We start from the raw sequence: 16687 nt of genomic DNA, 5'->3' as shown, positions 1-16687 counted from the left end.
AGCATGTGCTTGGCGTGCAGCGTGCATGCACAGCCAGTGAACCGATAGCAAACCAGTTCAGATTTCACCACTGGTTTCTTGGATTTTTCTTGGGAAATATTTTGCTTCTCATCCAAGAAGCGTCTTCAGTTCTAAAAACTTTTAAAGGGTTCCAAAACTTTTAAGAACGGAAGAAGCTTCTTGGATGAGAAGCGCAACGTTTTCAAAGAAGAAAAAAAAAACACCCCAAGAAACTCCAGTTGCTTTTTGGAAAAAAAAAAAAAACCTTTGGAACAAATACAACTTAAAAGTTGAATATGTCCATTAAAATGCCGGGGTTTCCCACTGGGGGCGGTTGTGGAATTCGAGAGGAGGACACTAATTAAAAACAAATAACTTAAAGAAGCCTTCCAGCCAAAATTTACATTTATGCTTTTGCACTACACAAAGATATATTAATTTTCACCAGGAGGTCATGAAATTAGATACCAGGCTTCCCATGGATGGAGGGAGGGAGGGATAAGAGAGGGGAGAGAATGTTAAAGCCATTTTCCAGTTGCTCGGTAGTGTTCCAGAGCATGTTTTCTTGCTAGCTGGCTCATAAAACACTTGTCATTCATGTCCTGATCCGCAGGGTCGGCAGTCACGTCTGCCTGGATTATGGCTTTTTTTTTAAAAAAAAAAAAACATTTTCTTTTCTAAGAAAGATGGTGAGATACGCATGTTGAGATCTGCCCTTCGCTGCGATGAGCCTCATGCTGGGGCCTGCTTTTAACCTGGACCCCTCTAAATGGAGATGCTTTATTTGGAGCATGTCCAGAAAATGCTCACAGAGATCTCCCTATCTCCATCTATTTATTCAGTGCTGGATCCAGGCTGCTCATCGGTGACCCATAGAAGGGGAGGGGGTGTTAGCTGTTTGCTATTTGCTGCAAGGACTGTCAGAGTTTGCAGCAGCAATCGCATCCAGAAAGCACAAACAAGTAACTGATCCAGCAGGATTCAATAACTTCTCTTTATATATAATATAACACATGAAGTATAGGGACGCGGTGGCTCAGTGGCTAAGCTTGTCAATCAAAAGGTCGGCAGTTCAGCGGTTCAAATCCCTAGTGCCGCGTAACGGGGTGAGCTCCCGTTACTTGTCCCAGTTTCTGCCAACGTAGCTGTTCGAAAGCAGGCAAAAAATGCAAGTAGAAAAATAGGCGCCACCTTTGGTGGGAAGGTAATAGCGTTCCGTGCACCTTTGGCATTTAGTCATGCCAGCCACATGACCACGGAGACATCTTCGGACAGCGCTGGCTCTTCGGCTTTGAAACGGAGATGAGCACCAACCCCTAGAGTTGGGAATGACTAGCACATATGTGTGAGGGAAACTTTACCTTTACTTAACACATGAAGTAAATATACAATACCAAAAGCAGGTTTTCAAAATGGTAGTAAATACAAGCAAAACACAAGCAGAGGAGAGGAGTTTCAGTTTCAGAGATCAGCACAGCATGCAGCTTTAGAACAGTTGACCTAAGTCACGCCCAGACTCCTTGCTTGTTGCTCACACAGCAAATACTGTTTCAGTTTCCAAACAGCCCTCGACTCTCTCACACACTAGCCAGATGAATACCGATGGATGCTGGTAGACAGAGACAGAATTTTTTTTTTCTTATTTTCCTCCCCCAAAACTAAGGTGCGTCTTATACTTTGGAGCATTTTATACTCTGAAAAATACGGGTACTTTTAATTCCTGCAATGGATGAATGGCCGGAAAATGTGATGGAATTAGCAGAGATGGCTAAATTAACTGCTTTAATCAAAGAAAAGAACACATCCAGCTTTGTTTCTGCTTGGAAATTGCTGCTGGATGTTGTGCTTGAGATGGGGGGGAAATGGAAACGTTGATTTGGGGTTTTGTTTTAATAAGTTTTGTTGTTAAAGAAATGGCTAGTACGTATTACAGTCGTGTGTAAAAGTAAAAAAAAAAGTTGAGGCTCTAATGTTACTATCTTATTCTATTGTGCTAAAAAGAATTGAAAATCAATGCTTTGCTTTTCTCACGTTAACGTTTTTTTCTCTCCCATTTTCTTCCCCTTTTTTCCCACTACTTTCATTTCTTTTGTATTTTATATCCTGTTTAGTGAAATTATTACTAAAAAAAAAAAAAAGGATGTTTCCATCATGCAGAACAGGCTAAATAAAGTACATTCCTGATGGCCACAGATCCCTATTTGTTTACATCCAGTCTGGTTTATGCAACACGCCAAGTTTGAAAGAATTTAGTTTATAATCAATTATGACCGAACTGAAATTAATAACGTAAAGTTCTGCTTAATCAGATAAAATATATAATCTCAGTTCTTCTTCCAAAGAACACATATGTGTGCGACAGATTTAAGGTCAGTCCTGATGTGTTAAGTAGATAACTGCTACAATGGTACTGGGGAACTCTCACCTCTCTCCAAACACAATGCATTGGCAGTAATCTTTTTATGCTTATCTAATTTAAATATAGTACAATCTGACATTAACATTGGTGTGGCTCAGTGGCTAAGACGCTGAGCTTGTCGATCGAAAGGTCGACAGTTCAGCGGTTCGAATCTCTAGTGCCGCGTAATGGGGTGAGCTCCCGTTCCTTGTCCCAGCTTCTGCCAACCTAGCAGTTTGAAAGCACGTAAAAAATGCAAGTAGAAAAAATAGGGACCTCCTTTGGTGGGAAGGTAACAGTGTTCCATGTGCCTTTGGCGTTGAGTCATGCCGGCCACATGACCACGGAGACGTCTTCGGACAGCGCTGGCTCTTTGGCTTTGAAACGGAGTTGAGCATCGCCCCCTAGAGTCAGGAACGACTAGCACATATGTGTGAGGGGAACCTTTACCTATATTTTTTCCTGTGAAAAACCCATGAAGATAATGGTATTTTAAGAGACATTTGAAAGAATGTGAAACTGCTTCTAAATATTTCAAGTCCAATTCAACAAATTTCAACGCTCTCTTTTGCAGTGTTCCTCTGATTGTGGAAGGGGAAAACAGAAGAGAAAAGTCATGTGTACCAACCCACAAGGAAAGTGTGATGCAGCAACGAGGCCGAGGGACGAAGAAGAGTGCGAAGATCATACGGGATGCTATGAATGGAAAACCGGAGAATGGTCCAAGGTCAGGCAGCCTGCTATTTAAAAAACAAAACAAAACATAATTTGAAGCGGGTAATATCAATCAGTATGTCTTTTGAATATGATTTCATTCTAATTCTAGTCTGTAATTTCTGGATTAGTGTGAGGGATGGAAATACATTTGTTCATTTACAACTTGTTTTGCATAAGAATAAAGACCAATAACAAAATACATATTTGCACATACAAACCAAATAGAATAAAAGCCACAATAGTTTTATTTAACCCACTAAGAATTAGAATTGATCATCGAGGAAAGGAAAGGAAAGGAAAGGAAAGGAAAGGAAAGGAGAAAGGAAAGGAAAGGAAAGGAAAGGAAAGGAAAGGAAAGGAAAGGAAAGGAAAGGAAAGGAAAGGAAAGGAAAGGAAAGGAAAGGAAAGGAAATATCTGCATTAGTGTGAGGAAGGAAGGAAGGAAAGGGGAAAGGAAAGGAAAGGAAATATCTGCATTAGTGTGAGGAAGGAAGGAAGGAAAGGGGAAAGGAAAGGAAAGGAAATATCTGCATTAGTGTGAGGAAGGAAGGAAAGGGGAAAGGAAAGGAAAGGAAAGGAAAGGAAAGGAAAGGAAAGGAAAGGAAAGGAAGAAAAACAAGGAAAGGAAGAGAGAAGAAAGGAAAGGAAAGGAAAGGAAAGGAAAGGAAAGGAAAGAAGGAAAGGAAATTAAATATCTGCATTAGTGTGAGGAAGGAAGAAAGGAAAGGGGAAAGGAAAGGAAAGGAAAGGAAGAAAAACAAGGAAAGGAAGAGAGAAGAAAGGAAAGGAAAGGAAAGGAAAGGAAAGAAGGACAGGAAATTAAATATCTGCATTAGTGTGAGGAAGGAAGAAAGGAAAGGGGAAAGGAAAGGAAAGGAAAGGAAAGAAGGAAGGGAAATTAAATATCTGCATTAGTGTGAGGAAGGAAGAAAGGAAAAGGGAAAGGAAAGGAAAGGAAGAAAAACAAGGAAAGGAAGAGAGAAGAAAGGAAAGGAAAGAAGGAAAGGAAATTAAATATCTGCATTAGTGTGAGGAAGGAAGAAAGGAAAGGGGAAAGGAAAGGAAAGGAAAGGAAAGGAAAGGAAAGGAAAGGAAGAAAAACAAGGAAAGGAAGAGAGAAGAAAGGAAAGGAAAGGAAAGGAAAGAAGGAAAGGAAATTAAATATCTGCATTAGTGTGAGGAAGGAAGAAAGGAAAGGGGAAAGGAAAGGAAAGGAAAGGAAAGGAAAGAAGGAAAGGAAATTAAATATCTGCATTAGTGTGAGGAAGGAAGAAAGGAAAGGGGAAAGGAAAGGAAAGGAAAGGAAAGGAAAGGAAAGAAGGAAGGGAAATTAAATATCTGCATTAGTGTGAGGAAGGAAGAAAGGAAAAGGGAAAGGAAAGGAAAGGAAAGGAAAGGAAAGGAAAGGAGGAAAGGAAATTAAATATCTGCATTAGTGTGAGGAAGGAAGAAAGGAAAGGGGAAAGGAAAGGAAAGGAAAGGAAATTAAATATCTGCATTAGCGTGAGGAAGGAAGAAAGGAAAGAGGAAAGGAAAGGAAAGAAGGAAGAAAAACAAGGAAAGGAAGAGAGAAGAAAGGAAAGGAGGGAGGGAGGGAGGACCAAAATTATTGGACAACAAAATAATTGTGCTCTCAAGCATTCATACTAAGTGGCATTTATATTCTGCTATCAGTCCTTTAGGGAGTATTTCACATTCACTGCCTCCTTTGGGAAACTATCAGTGACCACTTCCCTATCATTCCAACTTCAGCTAATGTTGAAAGACCCCTGCTTGCTTAGCCAGTTCGTGGGAAGAAAGACGGAAACCGAGACTTACGAGCTGACGTAAGGGTCAGCTTAATAGGGTCCCTCGTCACCCCGCAAAACTTTTTATTTTCTAGAAGACTCGGGGTAGGGGAGAGAGAGCAGACCCCGTTTTGACTTGAATAGCCTCCGTGGATTTGAATCAGGAGATTCAATAAGCGCATTTCAAAGGCATAGCCCGTGTAGGCAAGGAGCCCCCTTTCCCCGGGCAGCCCCCAGCCCATCCTGGGTGGTGGGCAGGCCTGGGAATCTGGCCGCCAGCCTAAGGTTCCAGGCTTCCCAGCTGGGAAATGACTCCTGCTTTCTTTCCACGTTGTGCACCTGACGGCGGAGTCTTTCCACCCAGCTCTGGGAGCACTCCTGTTCCAACCGGAACGCCATTCAGAAGCATCAGCAAGGGCTTGGCTGAGAAAAAAGCAAAGCAAAGCGAAAGGGAGGACATCTTCAGAATGCGGGGAGGCTGCCAAGCCCTGTCACTGGTGATAAAGCGCCTTTGAAAAATTGCCTCCAGCCACCTGCCCTCCCCTGACGAGAGGAGCTGCCAGTTGCAGTCTTGTCTTCCGCCTCTGAGAATCCTGGCAAGCCGCTGATTCCTCCCAGCAGGACCTGTGAAACCCGGGGAAATTCTCATTTCCTTTTAGAATAACCCCGCTTTTGTCTTCTCCCTTGAGAAGGGATCAGCAGTCATTCATCGCCGCTGGGGAGTGACGAATGCCCCCCTAATTGTGGCTGAGCTGTCTGGCAAGGGCTTCCAGTGGTCTCTGCAATGGGGAGGCGAGGAAGCTAAATCTTCGGAGGGGAAGTGGGGGGTGAAGGCATCCCAAGCCACCTTCTTCCTGATTTGCAAGCTGCAGCTCGGTGGTTCTGTATCCAAGGGGAACTATCAGCCGTGGCCGAAGAACCTTGCAGGGTAGAAGCTAACTCAGTAGCCATGGATTCTGAGCCACGGTGGCGCAGTGGTTAGAGTGCAGTACTACAGGCTACTTCTGCCGACTGCCGGCTGCCTGCAATTTGGCAGTTCGAATCTCACCGGGTTCAAGGTTGACTCAGCCTTCCGTCCTTCCGAAGTGGGGTAAAATGAGGACCCAGATTGTTGGGGGCAAGAGGCTGACTCTGTAAACTGCTTAGAGAGGGCTGTAAAAACACTGTGAAGCGGTATATAAGTCTAAGTGCTATTGCTATTCTTTACAGTGTTAACCAAGCTACTTCTGCAGCTTCCCCTGTCTACCTCGCCGGATGGGTAAATACAGGTAGTCCTCGATTTACGACCACAATTGAGCCCAAAACACCTGTTGCTAAGCAAGACAGTTGTCAATGGAGTCAAGACATTGCAAACAGACAGATAAGTGGCCTGGTTGCTGAGCATCCACATGACCGGGGGGGCGACTATCAGAACTTTGAATCTGGGTCGTAAGTACCCCTCCCGCAAGTACAGGTAGTCCTCAATTTACAACAGTTCATTTAGTGACCGTTCGAAGTTGCAAAGGCACTGAGAAAAGTGACTTATGGCCATTTTTCACACTTAACAACTGTTGCCGCATCCCCACGGTCACATGATCAACATTCAGATGTCCCCGGGGTCATGTAATCCACCTTTTGCGACAAGCCAGATTCCCTTAACAACCATGTTACTAACGGAACAAGCGCAGGGATTCACTCAACAACCGTGGCAAGAAAGGTTGTGAAATGGGGCAAAACTCACTTAACAACTATCTCACTTAGCAACTGGGCTCAGTTGTGGTCGTAAGTCGAGGATTACCTGTTAGCCTGTTGTCATTTCAGTCACTAAGTGACCAGTCGTAAGTCAAGGACTATCTATATCAGGGGTGTCAAACTCGATTTCATTGAGGGCCACATCAGGTTTGTGTCTGACCTTGGGGGGGCTGGGGGGGGCGTGGCCAGGGTAGGTGTGGCCAGCTCAACATCATATATGTCGAGGGGGACTGTGGTGGCCCGAACACTCTGGCAGCGAAAATGAGCTCCCGAGCTCCGTTTTCGGCTGCGACGGCCTCCTGCAATCCTCTGCCAGTGAAAACAGAGCTTGGGAGGGCTGCACGCGGCTTTCCCGAGCTCCATTTTCATTGGCAGAGGCACTGCGGGTCGGTCCTTTGCTGTTTCCAGGGTGGCCCCACGCGCCAGATCTAAGCACTCTGTAGGCCGAATCCGGCCCTTGAACCTTGAGTTTGACACACCCGATTTATATAAATCACTGATGAAATCCCAATTTTTTTACTACCGGTTCTGTGGGCATGGCTTGGTGGGTGGCTTGGTGGGCATGGCAGGGAAAGGATACTGCAAAATCTCCATTCCCATCCCACTCCAGGGGAAGGATACTGCAAAATCCCCATTCCCTCCCCACTCTGGGGCCAGCCAGAGGTGGTATTTGCCAGTTCTCCAAACTGCTCAAAATTTCCGCTACCGGTTCTCCAGAACCTGACAGAACCTACTGGATTTCACCCCTGATATAAATCTAATTGATCGAATGTCCTCTTCCAATGGGCCTCTGCCTCGGTTATATCTCTGCATTACATAAATCATGATGGTTCCTCTCTTGTCTAGTGTTCCTCAACATGCGGCAAAGGTCTTCAGTCCCGTGTGGTCCAGTGCATGCACAAAGTCACAGGTCGCCACGGCAACGAGTGTCCCACCTTCTCCAAACTTGCAGCCTACCGACAGTGTTATCAACAGGCCTGCAATGAGAAAATCAATGTCAACACAATTACCTCTCCAAGACTCGGTCAGTATGCTTTCCCCTGGATTTTGAATTCTGAATTCTTTAATTGTCATCTTCCTCTCTCAAAACAAACTTAAGAAGCCCGGGTTTAAAAAAAAAAAAATGCAGTGTCCCTCCATTGAGTCTCACATTTGTTATGACTTGGCACAATGAGCTTTTCCTTTCTTTTCTCGCCAAGGAAAGTTTTCCACCCAAAAATGTAACGTAAGGAAGCACTGAAAATAATATACACAGCACACTTTTGAAGTTGGAAGTTGTTGAGAATCCAATTCCTAGAATCATATCCTGATTCAGAAGACAACTGGAATTGGCCAGATCAGGAAAAAGATCATTGCAGGCTAGATAGAAATGAGATGGATGGATGGATGGATGGATGGATGGATGGATGGATGGATGGATGGATGGATGGATGGATGGATCAATGAATAGGAGCCTGGATAGCTCAACAGACAGAGCACTGTAATTTAACACCAGCTGTCTGCAATTAAAGTAAGATCGACTCTCACCAGGCTCAAGGTTGACTCAGCCTTCCATCCTTTCGAAGGTAGGTAAATTGAGGACCCAGTTTGTGGGGGCAATAAGCTGACTTTGTATTAATATACAAAAGTATGAAGCTATTGCTTAACGCACTGTAAGCTGCCCTGAGTCTCCGGAGAAGGGCGGCATATAAATCAAATTTTAAAAAAATAAATGGATGGATCGATGGATCGATGGACAGACAGATTCCTGACACAACAATTAATCAGTGGAACAACTTGCCTCCAGAAGTTGTGAATGCTCCAACACTGAAAATTTTTAAAAAGAGATTGGACAACCATTTGTCTGAAATAGTATAGGGCTTCCTACCTGAGCAGGGGGTTGGACTAGTAGACCTCTAAGGTCTCTTCCAATTCTATCATTCTGTTATTCTGTTAGATAAAAAAGAGAGGAAGGAAGGAAGGAAGGAAGGAAGGAAGGAAGGAAGGAAGGAAGGAAGGAAGGAAGGAAGGAAGGAAGGAAGGAAGGAAGGAAGGACCGGCAGGTGAGAGCAGATGATAGCAGGAAGGATAGACAGATTGTTGTGACCCTCCAGCAGCCGAATCTGATGAGGTAGTGTGGGAGTCAGGGTCAGCATTAAGGCAACCTGAGAGCTCCAAGGGGGAGGAGGGTATTGAGCTGTCAGAGATAGAGACAGAGGTGGGACCTGGGCCATCCATCAGCCCTCAGATGGCGAGTCAACAGTCCCCAGGTCTGGAGGTGACTAATGAGGAAGAGGAGGAACAGCTGGGTCCGGTGACTGATGTGTGGATGCACAGAAGGCAGTGGAGAGGAGAGCAGTGGAAATCTATGGTCTGATCCTTGGAATGGAAGAGCCACTGCTGCTGGCAAAGCCCCACCCTAGCTCTGGGGATAAAAGGCAGGGGGCGGAGATATGGCAGACATCTATCCATCTCCCTGCTGGACATACTTGTTAGCCTATGTTGAGAGAGAAACTTTTTGCCGGGGCTGCTGGCGCTCCTAATAAAGGAATCATTGATTTAACTACAGAGGATTTGTTGTGTTTGGGAGCTGGGTCAGAACACAGATAGATAGCACTATGCAGTTTCTCTAGAATTATGCTCTTCCTAAAGTAAAACAATGGGATGCGGTGGCTCACTGGCTAAGACGGTGAGCTTGTCGATCAAAAGGTCGGCAGTTCAGCGGTTCAAATCCCTAGCACCACATAACGGGGTGAGCTCCCGTTACTTGTCCCAGCATCTGCCAACCTAGCAGTTTGAAAGCACGTAAAAAATGCAAGTAGAAAACTGGGGCCACTTTTGGTGGGAAGGGAACAGCGTTCTGTGCACCTTTGGCGTTGAGTCATGTCGGCCACATGACCACGGAGACGTCTTCGGACAGTGCTGGCTCTTCGGCTTAGAAACGGAGATGAGCACCGCCCCCGAGAGTCGGGAACGACTAGCACATATGTGCGAGGGGAACCTTTACCTTTACCTAAAGTAAAACAACGGCCTAATTTCTTGTTCCAATCTTCTCTCTGCCTTTTCTTAAAAGCCGCCCTGACGTACAAGTGTACGGGAGACCAGTGGGCCGTTTATTGTCGAGTGATCCGGGAGAAAAACCTTTGTCAGGACATGAGATGGTACCAGCGCTGCTGTCAAACCTGCAGAGACTTCTATGCAAGCAAGATGCAGCAGAAGAGTTAATGAAATCTGCCACGGCTCCTTAAGGGGAATTGATAGCTCATTTGTACTTCTTCCTACGATATATCATTAACTTATGGAACTCGTTGCCACAAGACGTGGCGATGCCTATTTCAGCTTAGATTAGATAAATTTATAGGGGAATTGGGGTCTATTGATGGCTAATAGCCATGACAGCTAACTATATAGAGCCTCTATGGAGAGAGGTCATCTACTTTTGAAATGCAAGTGCGAATGATATCACATTGGAAAGGCCATAATCACCTTTCGCATGGCTGGACATTGAAAAGAAGAAGCTTGACAGAGACGGACCTTGATTTGATTCGGCAAGGTCGACCGCATCTGAAAATTGCAAATGCAAAATATCTTTTTCATTACAAACACAAGTTACTCACACAAGCGATGAATTTCAGGGCTTACCTAATAGGACTTGATGCTCCGTTTTGAAGACTGGATGAAATGAAAGCAAGATCGCCACCAAAAAAAAAAGAAAAGAAAAGAAAAAAGGGGGGAAAAAAAGAATTCATCTCAAAAACCGATCCTGTACAACGTTATGATACTTTTGACATGGCTGCATTTTTTTTTATTTTATTTTTTGGTTTCATTAATATATAGATTATTGCACAAGCCACTGGATGGCTTGTCACCGTTTTCTAATTTTTATTTTTTAAGGAAAAGATTCGGAGAGCAATTAAATTGACTGGAGACGTAACGCACCTCTGCAGATAAGCCTGAGGCGAATAATATCTCTGTCTGCATCTCTGGATGGTTGAAAGGGAAAAACCATTAATGAAATGAAATCTTATATAATGTTACTAGAAAGCGGAAAGCAGCAGGTTTAAGGCTTCTGAAGCTTCTGAAAGAAATCTACTGTAGCCCCTCAATCCTCCACTAAGTATAATTTCAGAGATTTTTTTTTTTTTAAAAAACCCTAATTAATAGCCATCTTACCTAAAATATATATATTTATATTAATTTTTCTCTGGGCTGGGGTTCTATTTAATATTTTAGACTATTTTAGATTATTTTAGACCACAGTTTCCAGCCTCAGCTAAAATGGGAATTCTGACAAGTGGTAGCCTAATGCATCTGAAATATTTGATACAACAATAATAAATAAAAGATGAATTAATCGTTTTGTAAGCCCATCTTGAAATATTTTATTACACAGTCAATAAGTTAAAAACAGACCATGTTTAAAGGTTTTGCTGTCTGTCAGTCCAGACTCAGAAATTGTGGATAAAATGCATCTGATCCGATATGTGCATTTGCAACAATATAGTTATATATATCACTTATACAGGTAGTCTTTGACTTACAACCCCAGCGGAGCCCAAAATTTCTGTTGCTAAGCGAGAACAGTTGTTAAGGGAGTTTTGTCCCATTTTATGACCGTTCTTGTTGTTAAGTGAATACATGTTTGTTAGGAGAATCTGGCTTCCCCGTAGATTTTGCTTGTCAGAAGGTCGCAAAAAGTGATCACATGATCCCGGGACACTGCAACCCTCATAAATGCATGCCTGTTGCCAAACATCTCAACTTTGATCCCATGACCAGGGAGAGGCCGCTGCCATGGCCATAAATGTGAAAAACAGTTATAAGTCACTTTTTTTGGTCAGTTCTGTTGTAACTTTGGTCACGAAACGAACTCTTGTATGTCGAGGGCTACCACCTATACGTGTGGCATGAAACATTTCAACAAGATTGCAGCACTGACCATAGAAAATTTCATTTGCTTGATAGCACCCATAACTTCAAAATAAGGACCGGCTTTCCCATTAACTTTGGCTTATCACAAAAGGTGATATCATGGTCCTGGGATACTTCCAACCGTCATAAGTACATGTCAGTTTCCAAGCATCCAAATTTTGATTACCTGGATGCTGCAACGGTTGCAAGTGTGAAAAATGATCATGGGCCCCTTTTTTCAATGCCATTGTAACTTTGAATGGTCACTAAGGAAATGGTTGTAAGTCTAGAACTACCTGTAGTTTCATGGTGGAATACCTACCGTATTTTTCGGAGTATAATACCAATGAGAGGGTGAAAAGAGAGTGAAAATCTGGGTGCGTCTTATACTCTGAATGTAGCCCCGCCGAGCCCCACAAACGGAGATTTCAGAGGCTGAAAGAAGCCTCTGAAAGAAGCTTCAGGAAAAAAAGCCTCTGAAAGGCTTTTATCTAAAATAATATGGCAAGCAACAAAAAAAGAATCAGTAAAAGTTCTCACCAAACTATGTTAACAAATCTGGAGAATGACACAATAACCAACAGATCGGAAGAGGTTAATCTATGTACCAATACCAAAGAAAGGAGATTGAACAGAGTACAGATAGTCCTTCAGAAAAAAAGCTTCCGAAACAGAGCTTCAGAAAAAAAGCCTCTGAAAGAAACTTCAGAAAAAAAGCCTCCAAACAGAGCTTCAGAAAAAAAGCTCTGTTTTGGAGGCTTTCAAAGGCAGAAAAAAAATTTTTTTTTCTGAAACGTCAGGGGAAAAAAAGCAAAAATAAATAAATAAATAAATAAATAAAGGCACAGAGCTCACAACCAACAAACCTGTTGCTAAAATTCACCTCTGGGAACAGCTGATTGGGGGTATTCCTGGAGGCCGATCCACCCCCAATCAGCTTTTTTCTTATTTTCCTCCCCAAAAACTAAGGTGTGTCTTAAACTCCGGTGCTTCTTATACTCTGAAAAACACGGTAAATAGTTCTACAGTTGGGGGGCAGGGCATAGACACTTGTGCCTTTCATTCTACTTAAAGCAATATTTTTATTTGTTAATTTTCAGCTCAGCACTCCTGCATTGTCATATTTCCACTGTGACAAAGCCTTATTCTATGTACTGTTCCATGAAGTACTGTACATTTATAGTTGCACAATTTGTCATTTGGTGCTAACTTTTTCTCCCTTTGTAATTTAAAAAATTCGTTTGCAGCTGAATATTGATATTTTATTCTAATACAAGGCAATAATGTAATGTTACGTTGTTCAGTACAGAGCAAAAATGTATGTATATATTAAAAACGATTAGATATGAACTATAGTCAAGATAATACTTCTAATTCTTTTTCCTGGTGCTGGTTAAAATTGGTCACAGAAATACAGTCAAGCTGAATAAAACCAATTGTAGTTTTGTTTTTTTAAAAAAGAGTAATGAAATGGAAATGAAAGAAGCTTCATTGTGTTTAAAATAAATATTAATATTAAAAATTAAATAATAAATGTATTTTTTCCAAAATTTCAACAAGCCGTGCCTTTCTTTGCAATATGTGGAGTTTATTCAAAGTAAATTATTGATACTCTGGAAGAAGTCACAATTTTATCTTTCATTGTCCTTAAAGCATTTTTTTCACAGAGGTTGAGAAGAAACACCACCAGCAGACCAAAAACCAATCTTCAAAATTAATTTACTGTAATCAATCAATCAATCTAGAGCTGGAAAGGACCTTGGAGGTCATCTATTCCAACCCCCTGTCCAAGCAGGAGACCCTACACCATTTCTGACAAATGGGAGTCCAATCTCTTCTTGAAAGTCTCTGGTGATGAAGCTCCCACAACTTCCGAAGGCAACTTCTGTTCCATGGGTTGATTGTTCTCACTGTCAGGAAATTAACAGATTTACAGAATTGGAAGGGACCTTGTTGGTCATCTGGTCCAACCCTTTGCTCAAGCAGGAGACCCTATACCCGTGATGGCCAACCTATGGCACGCGTGCCGGAAGCGGCATGCAGAGCCCTCTCTCCGCGCCCACCAGCCATCGCCCGTTGTTGTTCTGGGTTCCCGCGCACATATGCCCACCCACCAGCTGGTCTTTGCACGTGCATGCACACCAGAAACCAGAAAACCGTTGGAAGCTCAGCTTCCCAGCGCGCACATACACTCTTCCGGTTTCTGGCGCTCCTGCGTGTGCGCGCCGGGGAGCTGCTCTTTGGGTTTCCAGCGCTCCCCTGTGCGCGCATGTTCCCGTTTTGGCACTCGGAGCCAAAAAGGTTCGCCAACTCTGCCCTATACCATTCCAGATAGATGGCTGTCCAGCCTTGGATCTATTGTCCCTGGTTGGATCTACAATCATGTGAAAAAGATTATTTAGAAGTACGTGGATGTTAGTTGCCCAGACTAGCAGTTTAACAGATTTAACGGGGCTGTTGACTCTCCATCTGAAGGCTGGATGGAGGGCCCAGGTTCCACCTCTGTCTCTATCCTCAGAGCTAGAGTGGGGCTTTGCCAGCAGCAGTGCCTCTTCCATTCCAAGGATCAGCCCATAGATTTCCACTGCTCTCCTCTCCTCTGTCTTCTGCACATCTGTATTTCAGGCATTGGACCCAGCTGTTCCTCCTCTTCCTCATCAGCCACCTCCAGACTTGGGGGCTGTTGCCTCTCCATCTGAGGTCTGATGGATGGCCCAGCCTCTTCCTTGGCCTCTCTAACAGCTCCATCCCCTCCTCCCACTCAGAGCTCTCAGGTTGCCTTGATGCTGGCCCTCACTTCCATGCCTCCTCCTCCTCATCTGATTTGACTGCTGGAGGGCCACAACAATCTGTCTATCCTTCCTGCTATCATCTGCTCTCTGCCCACCTGCCAGTCCTTCCTTCCTTCCTTCCTTCCTTCCTTCCTTCCTTCCTTCCTTCCTTCCTTCCTTCCTTCCTTCCTTCCTTCCTTCCTTCCTTCCTTTCTTCCTTCCTTCCCTCCCTCCCTCCCTCCCTCCCTCCCTCTCTTTTCTGTCTAACAGAATGACAGAGTTGTAAGGGACCTTATAGGTCATCTAGTCCAACACCCCTCCCCCGCTCAAGCAGGAGAACGTACACCATTTCTAACAGAGGCCAGTCCAGTCTCTTCTTGAAAGCCTCCAGTGATGAAGCTCCCACAACTTCTGAGGGCAACTTCTATCCCATGGGTTGATTGCTCTCGCTGTCAAGAGAGTTCCTCCTCATTTCTAAGTTGCGTCTCTCCTTGATTAGTTTCCACCCATTGCTTCTTGTCCTGCCCTCGGGTGCTTTGGAGAATAGCTTGACTTCCTCTTCTTTGTGGCAGCCCCTGAGATACTGGAAGACTGCTATTACGTCTTCCCTGGTCCTTCTCTTCACTAGACAAGCCATGCCCAGTTCCTGCAACCGTTCTTCATCTGTTTTAGCCTCCAGTCCCTTAATCATCCTGGTTGCTCTTTTCTGCACTTTTTCTAGAATCTCAACGTCTTTTTTATAGCGTGGTAACCAAAATTGGAGGCAGTGTTCCAGGTGTGATCTTACTAAGGCTTTACAAACATGACTCCACCTGTATGACTAAGTGACAGGCCAACATGTTTGGAGGGTGGATGCCAAAATAATAAATAATAAAAGCGGTTATTTTAGCTGACTCCGTGATTTCTTTCTCCTCAGTTCCAGTTGCCCCATCAGTACCATTTGTGAATAAGCAAAATATCCATGTGTAATTAAACTGCTTTTAAAATGTATGGTATGAGCGCCATCTGCTGGCAAGTTGTTAAAATTGCTATCTCAATTTCCTCCCACCCGGATCAGGAAAATCCTAATAGCACATTTTCTGGCTAACAAATTTCATTCAAAGGCATATATTGCCACTCGTGGGTTTGTGGTGGTTTCAGTTCTGCCCACCTGCAACCTTTGTCCATTACAGCGGCAGATTGGCTTGTTAAAAAAAATAATCATTTTTTCCTCGAAGCATTATTTAGACACATGTAGAACTAAAGCTATGGCAAAGCTAGACCACATATTAAAAAGCAGAGACATCACCCTTCCAACAAAAGTGTGTATAGTCAAGGCTATGGTTTTCCCAGTTGCAATGGATGGCTGTGAAAGTTGGACCATAAGGAAGGCTGAGCACCAAAGAATTGAGGCCTTTGAACAAGGTGCTGGAGAAGACTCCTGCGAGTCCCTTGGACTGCATGGCGATCCAACCGGTCAGTCCTAGAGGAGATCAACCCTGACTGCTCTTTAGGAGGCCAGATCCTGAAGATGAAACTCAAATTTATTTTATTTATTTATTTATTTATTTATTATATTTCTATACCGCCTTTCTCCCGTAGGACTCAAGGCGGTGTACAGTCAAGAAAAATATAGACACACAAACATCATAAAATTGCTAATTAAAATTATTACTTAGTTTGGTCAATTAAATAAAACCCAGAATTAGATAACATTTAAAAAAATCATTCACATGTTCGTATGTTTAGCCCTGCCTGTTGGAACATCAGGGTCTTGAGGGCACGGCGGAAAGCACGGAGATCAGGGATATTTCGTATCTCAGGGGGCAGTTCATTCCAAAGGGTTGGAGCCCCCACAGAGAAGGCCCTCCCCCTGGGAGTCGCCAGTCGGCATAATTTGACTGACGGTACCCTGAGTAGTCCCTCCCTGTGAGAACGAACTGGTCGGTGGGAGGCTACTGGTGGCAGAAGGCGGTCTCGTAGGTACCCAGGTCCTAAGCCATGGAGCGCTTTAAAGGTGATAACTATCACCTTGAATCGCACCCGGAAGACCACCGGGAGCCAGTGCAGCTCGTGTAGGAGAGGTGTTACATACGAGCTGCGCCCTTTAGACACTTTAGAAATCTTTTTCTTTTTTTTTAAATGTGGTGACCAAAACTGGAGGCAGTGGGTGAAAATACAGCAGAGGAGTCCCATCATTTTCCACAGCAGCAGCTTTAGCGATTTAATGATTGAAAATAAGATGAGAATTAAGTAAAGGGGCTGCAGGAATTTATGGAATAGTTAAAACAGGGGTCTTCAACCTTGGCAACTTTAAGCCTGGCGGACTTCAACTCCCAGAATTCTGGGAGTTGAAGTCCTCCAGGCTTAAAGTGGCCAAGATTGGAGACCCCTGTGTTAAAAGAAGGAGGGGA

At 43.7% G+C, this 16687-nt stretch overlaps 1 protein-coding gene across 4 annotated transcripts in view; it reads left to right on the top strand.

Moving 5' to 3' along the window:
• ADAMTS17 (ADAM metallopeptidase with thrombospondin type 1 motif 17) overlaps positions 1–12983 on the top strand; it is a 165518-nt gene extending 152535 nt beyond the window's left edge. For all 4 annotated transcript variants that reach the window (XM_060694810.2, XM_060694809.2, XM_087878323.1 and 1 more), the window contains 3 exons: positions 2973–3125; positions 7480–7657; positions 9686–12983. In XM_060694810.2, the coding sequence (XP_060550793.2) occupies positions 2973–3125; positions 7480–7657; positions 9686–9837 (483 nt within the window). In that variant the 3' untranslated portion in view covers positions 9838–12983. The remainder of the gene's footprint in view (positions 1–2972; positions 3126–7479; positions 7658–9685) is intronic.
• Positions 12984–16687: the final 3704 nt, after the last annotated feature.

The sequence above is a fragment of the Pantherophis guttatus genome, chromosome 13, assembly GCF_059756535.1.
Source record: "Pantherophis guttatus breed Tessera chromosome 13, ASM5975653v1, whole genome shotgun sequence".
Taxonomy (NCBI): Eukaryota; Metazoa; Chordata; class Lepidosauria; order Squamata; family Colubridae; genus Pantherophis; species Pantherophis guttatus.
The sequence above is the reverse complement of the archived record's forward strand: the minus strand, read 5'-3'. Positions and strand labels throughout refer to the sequence as shown.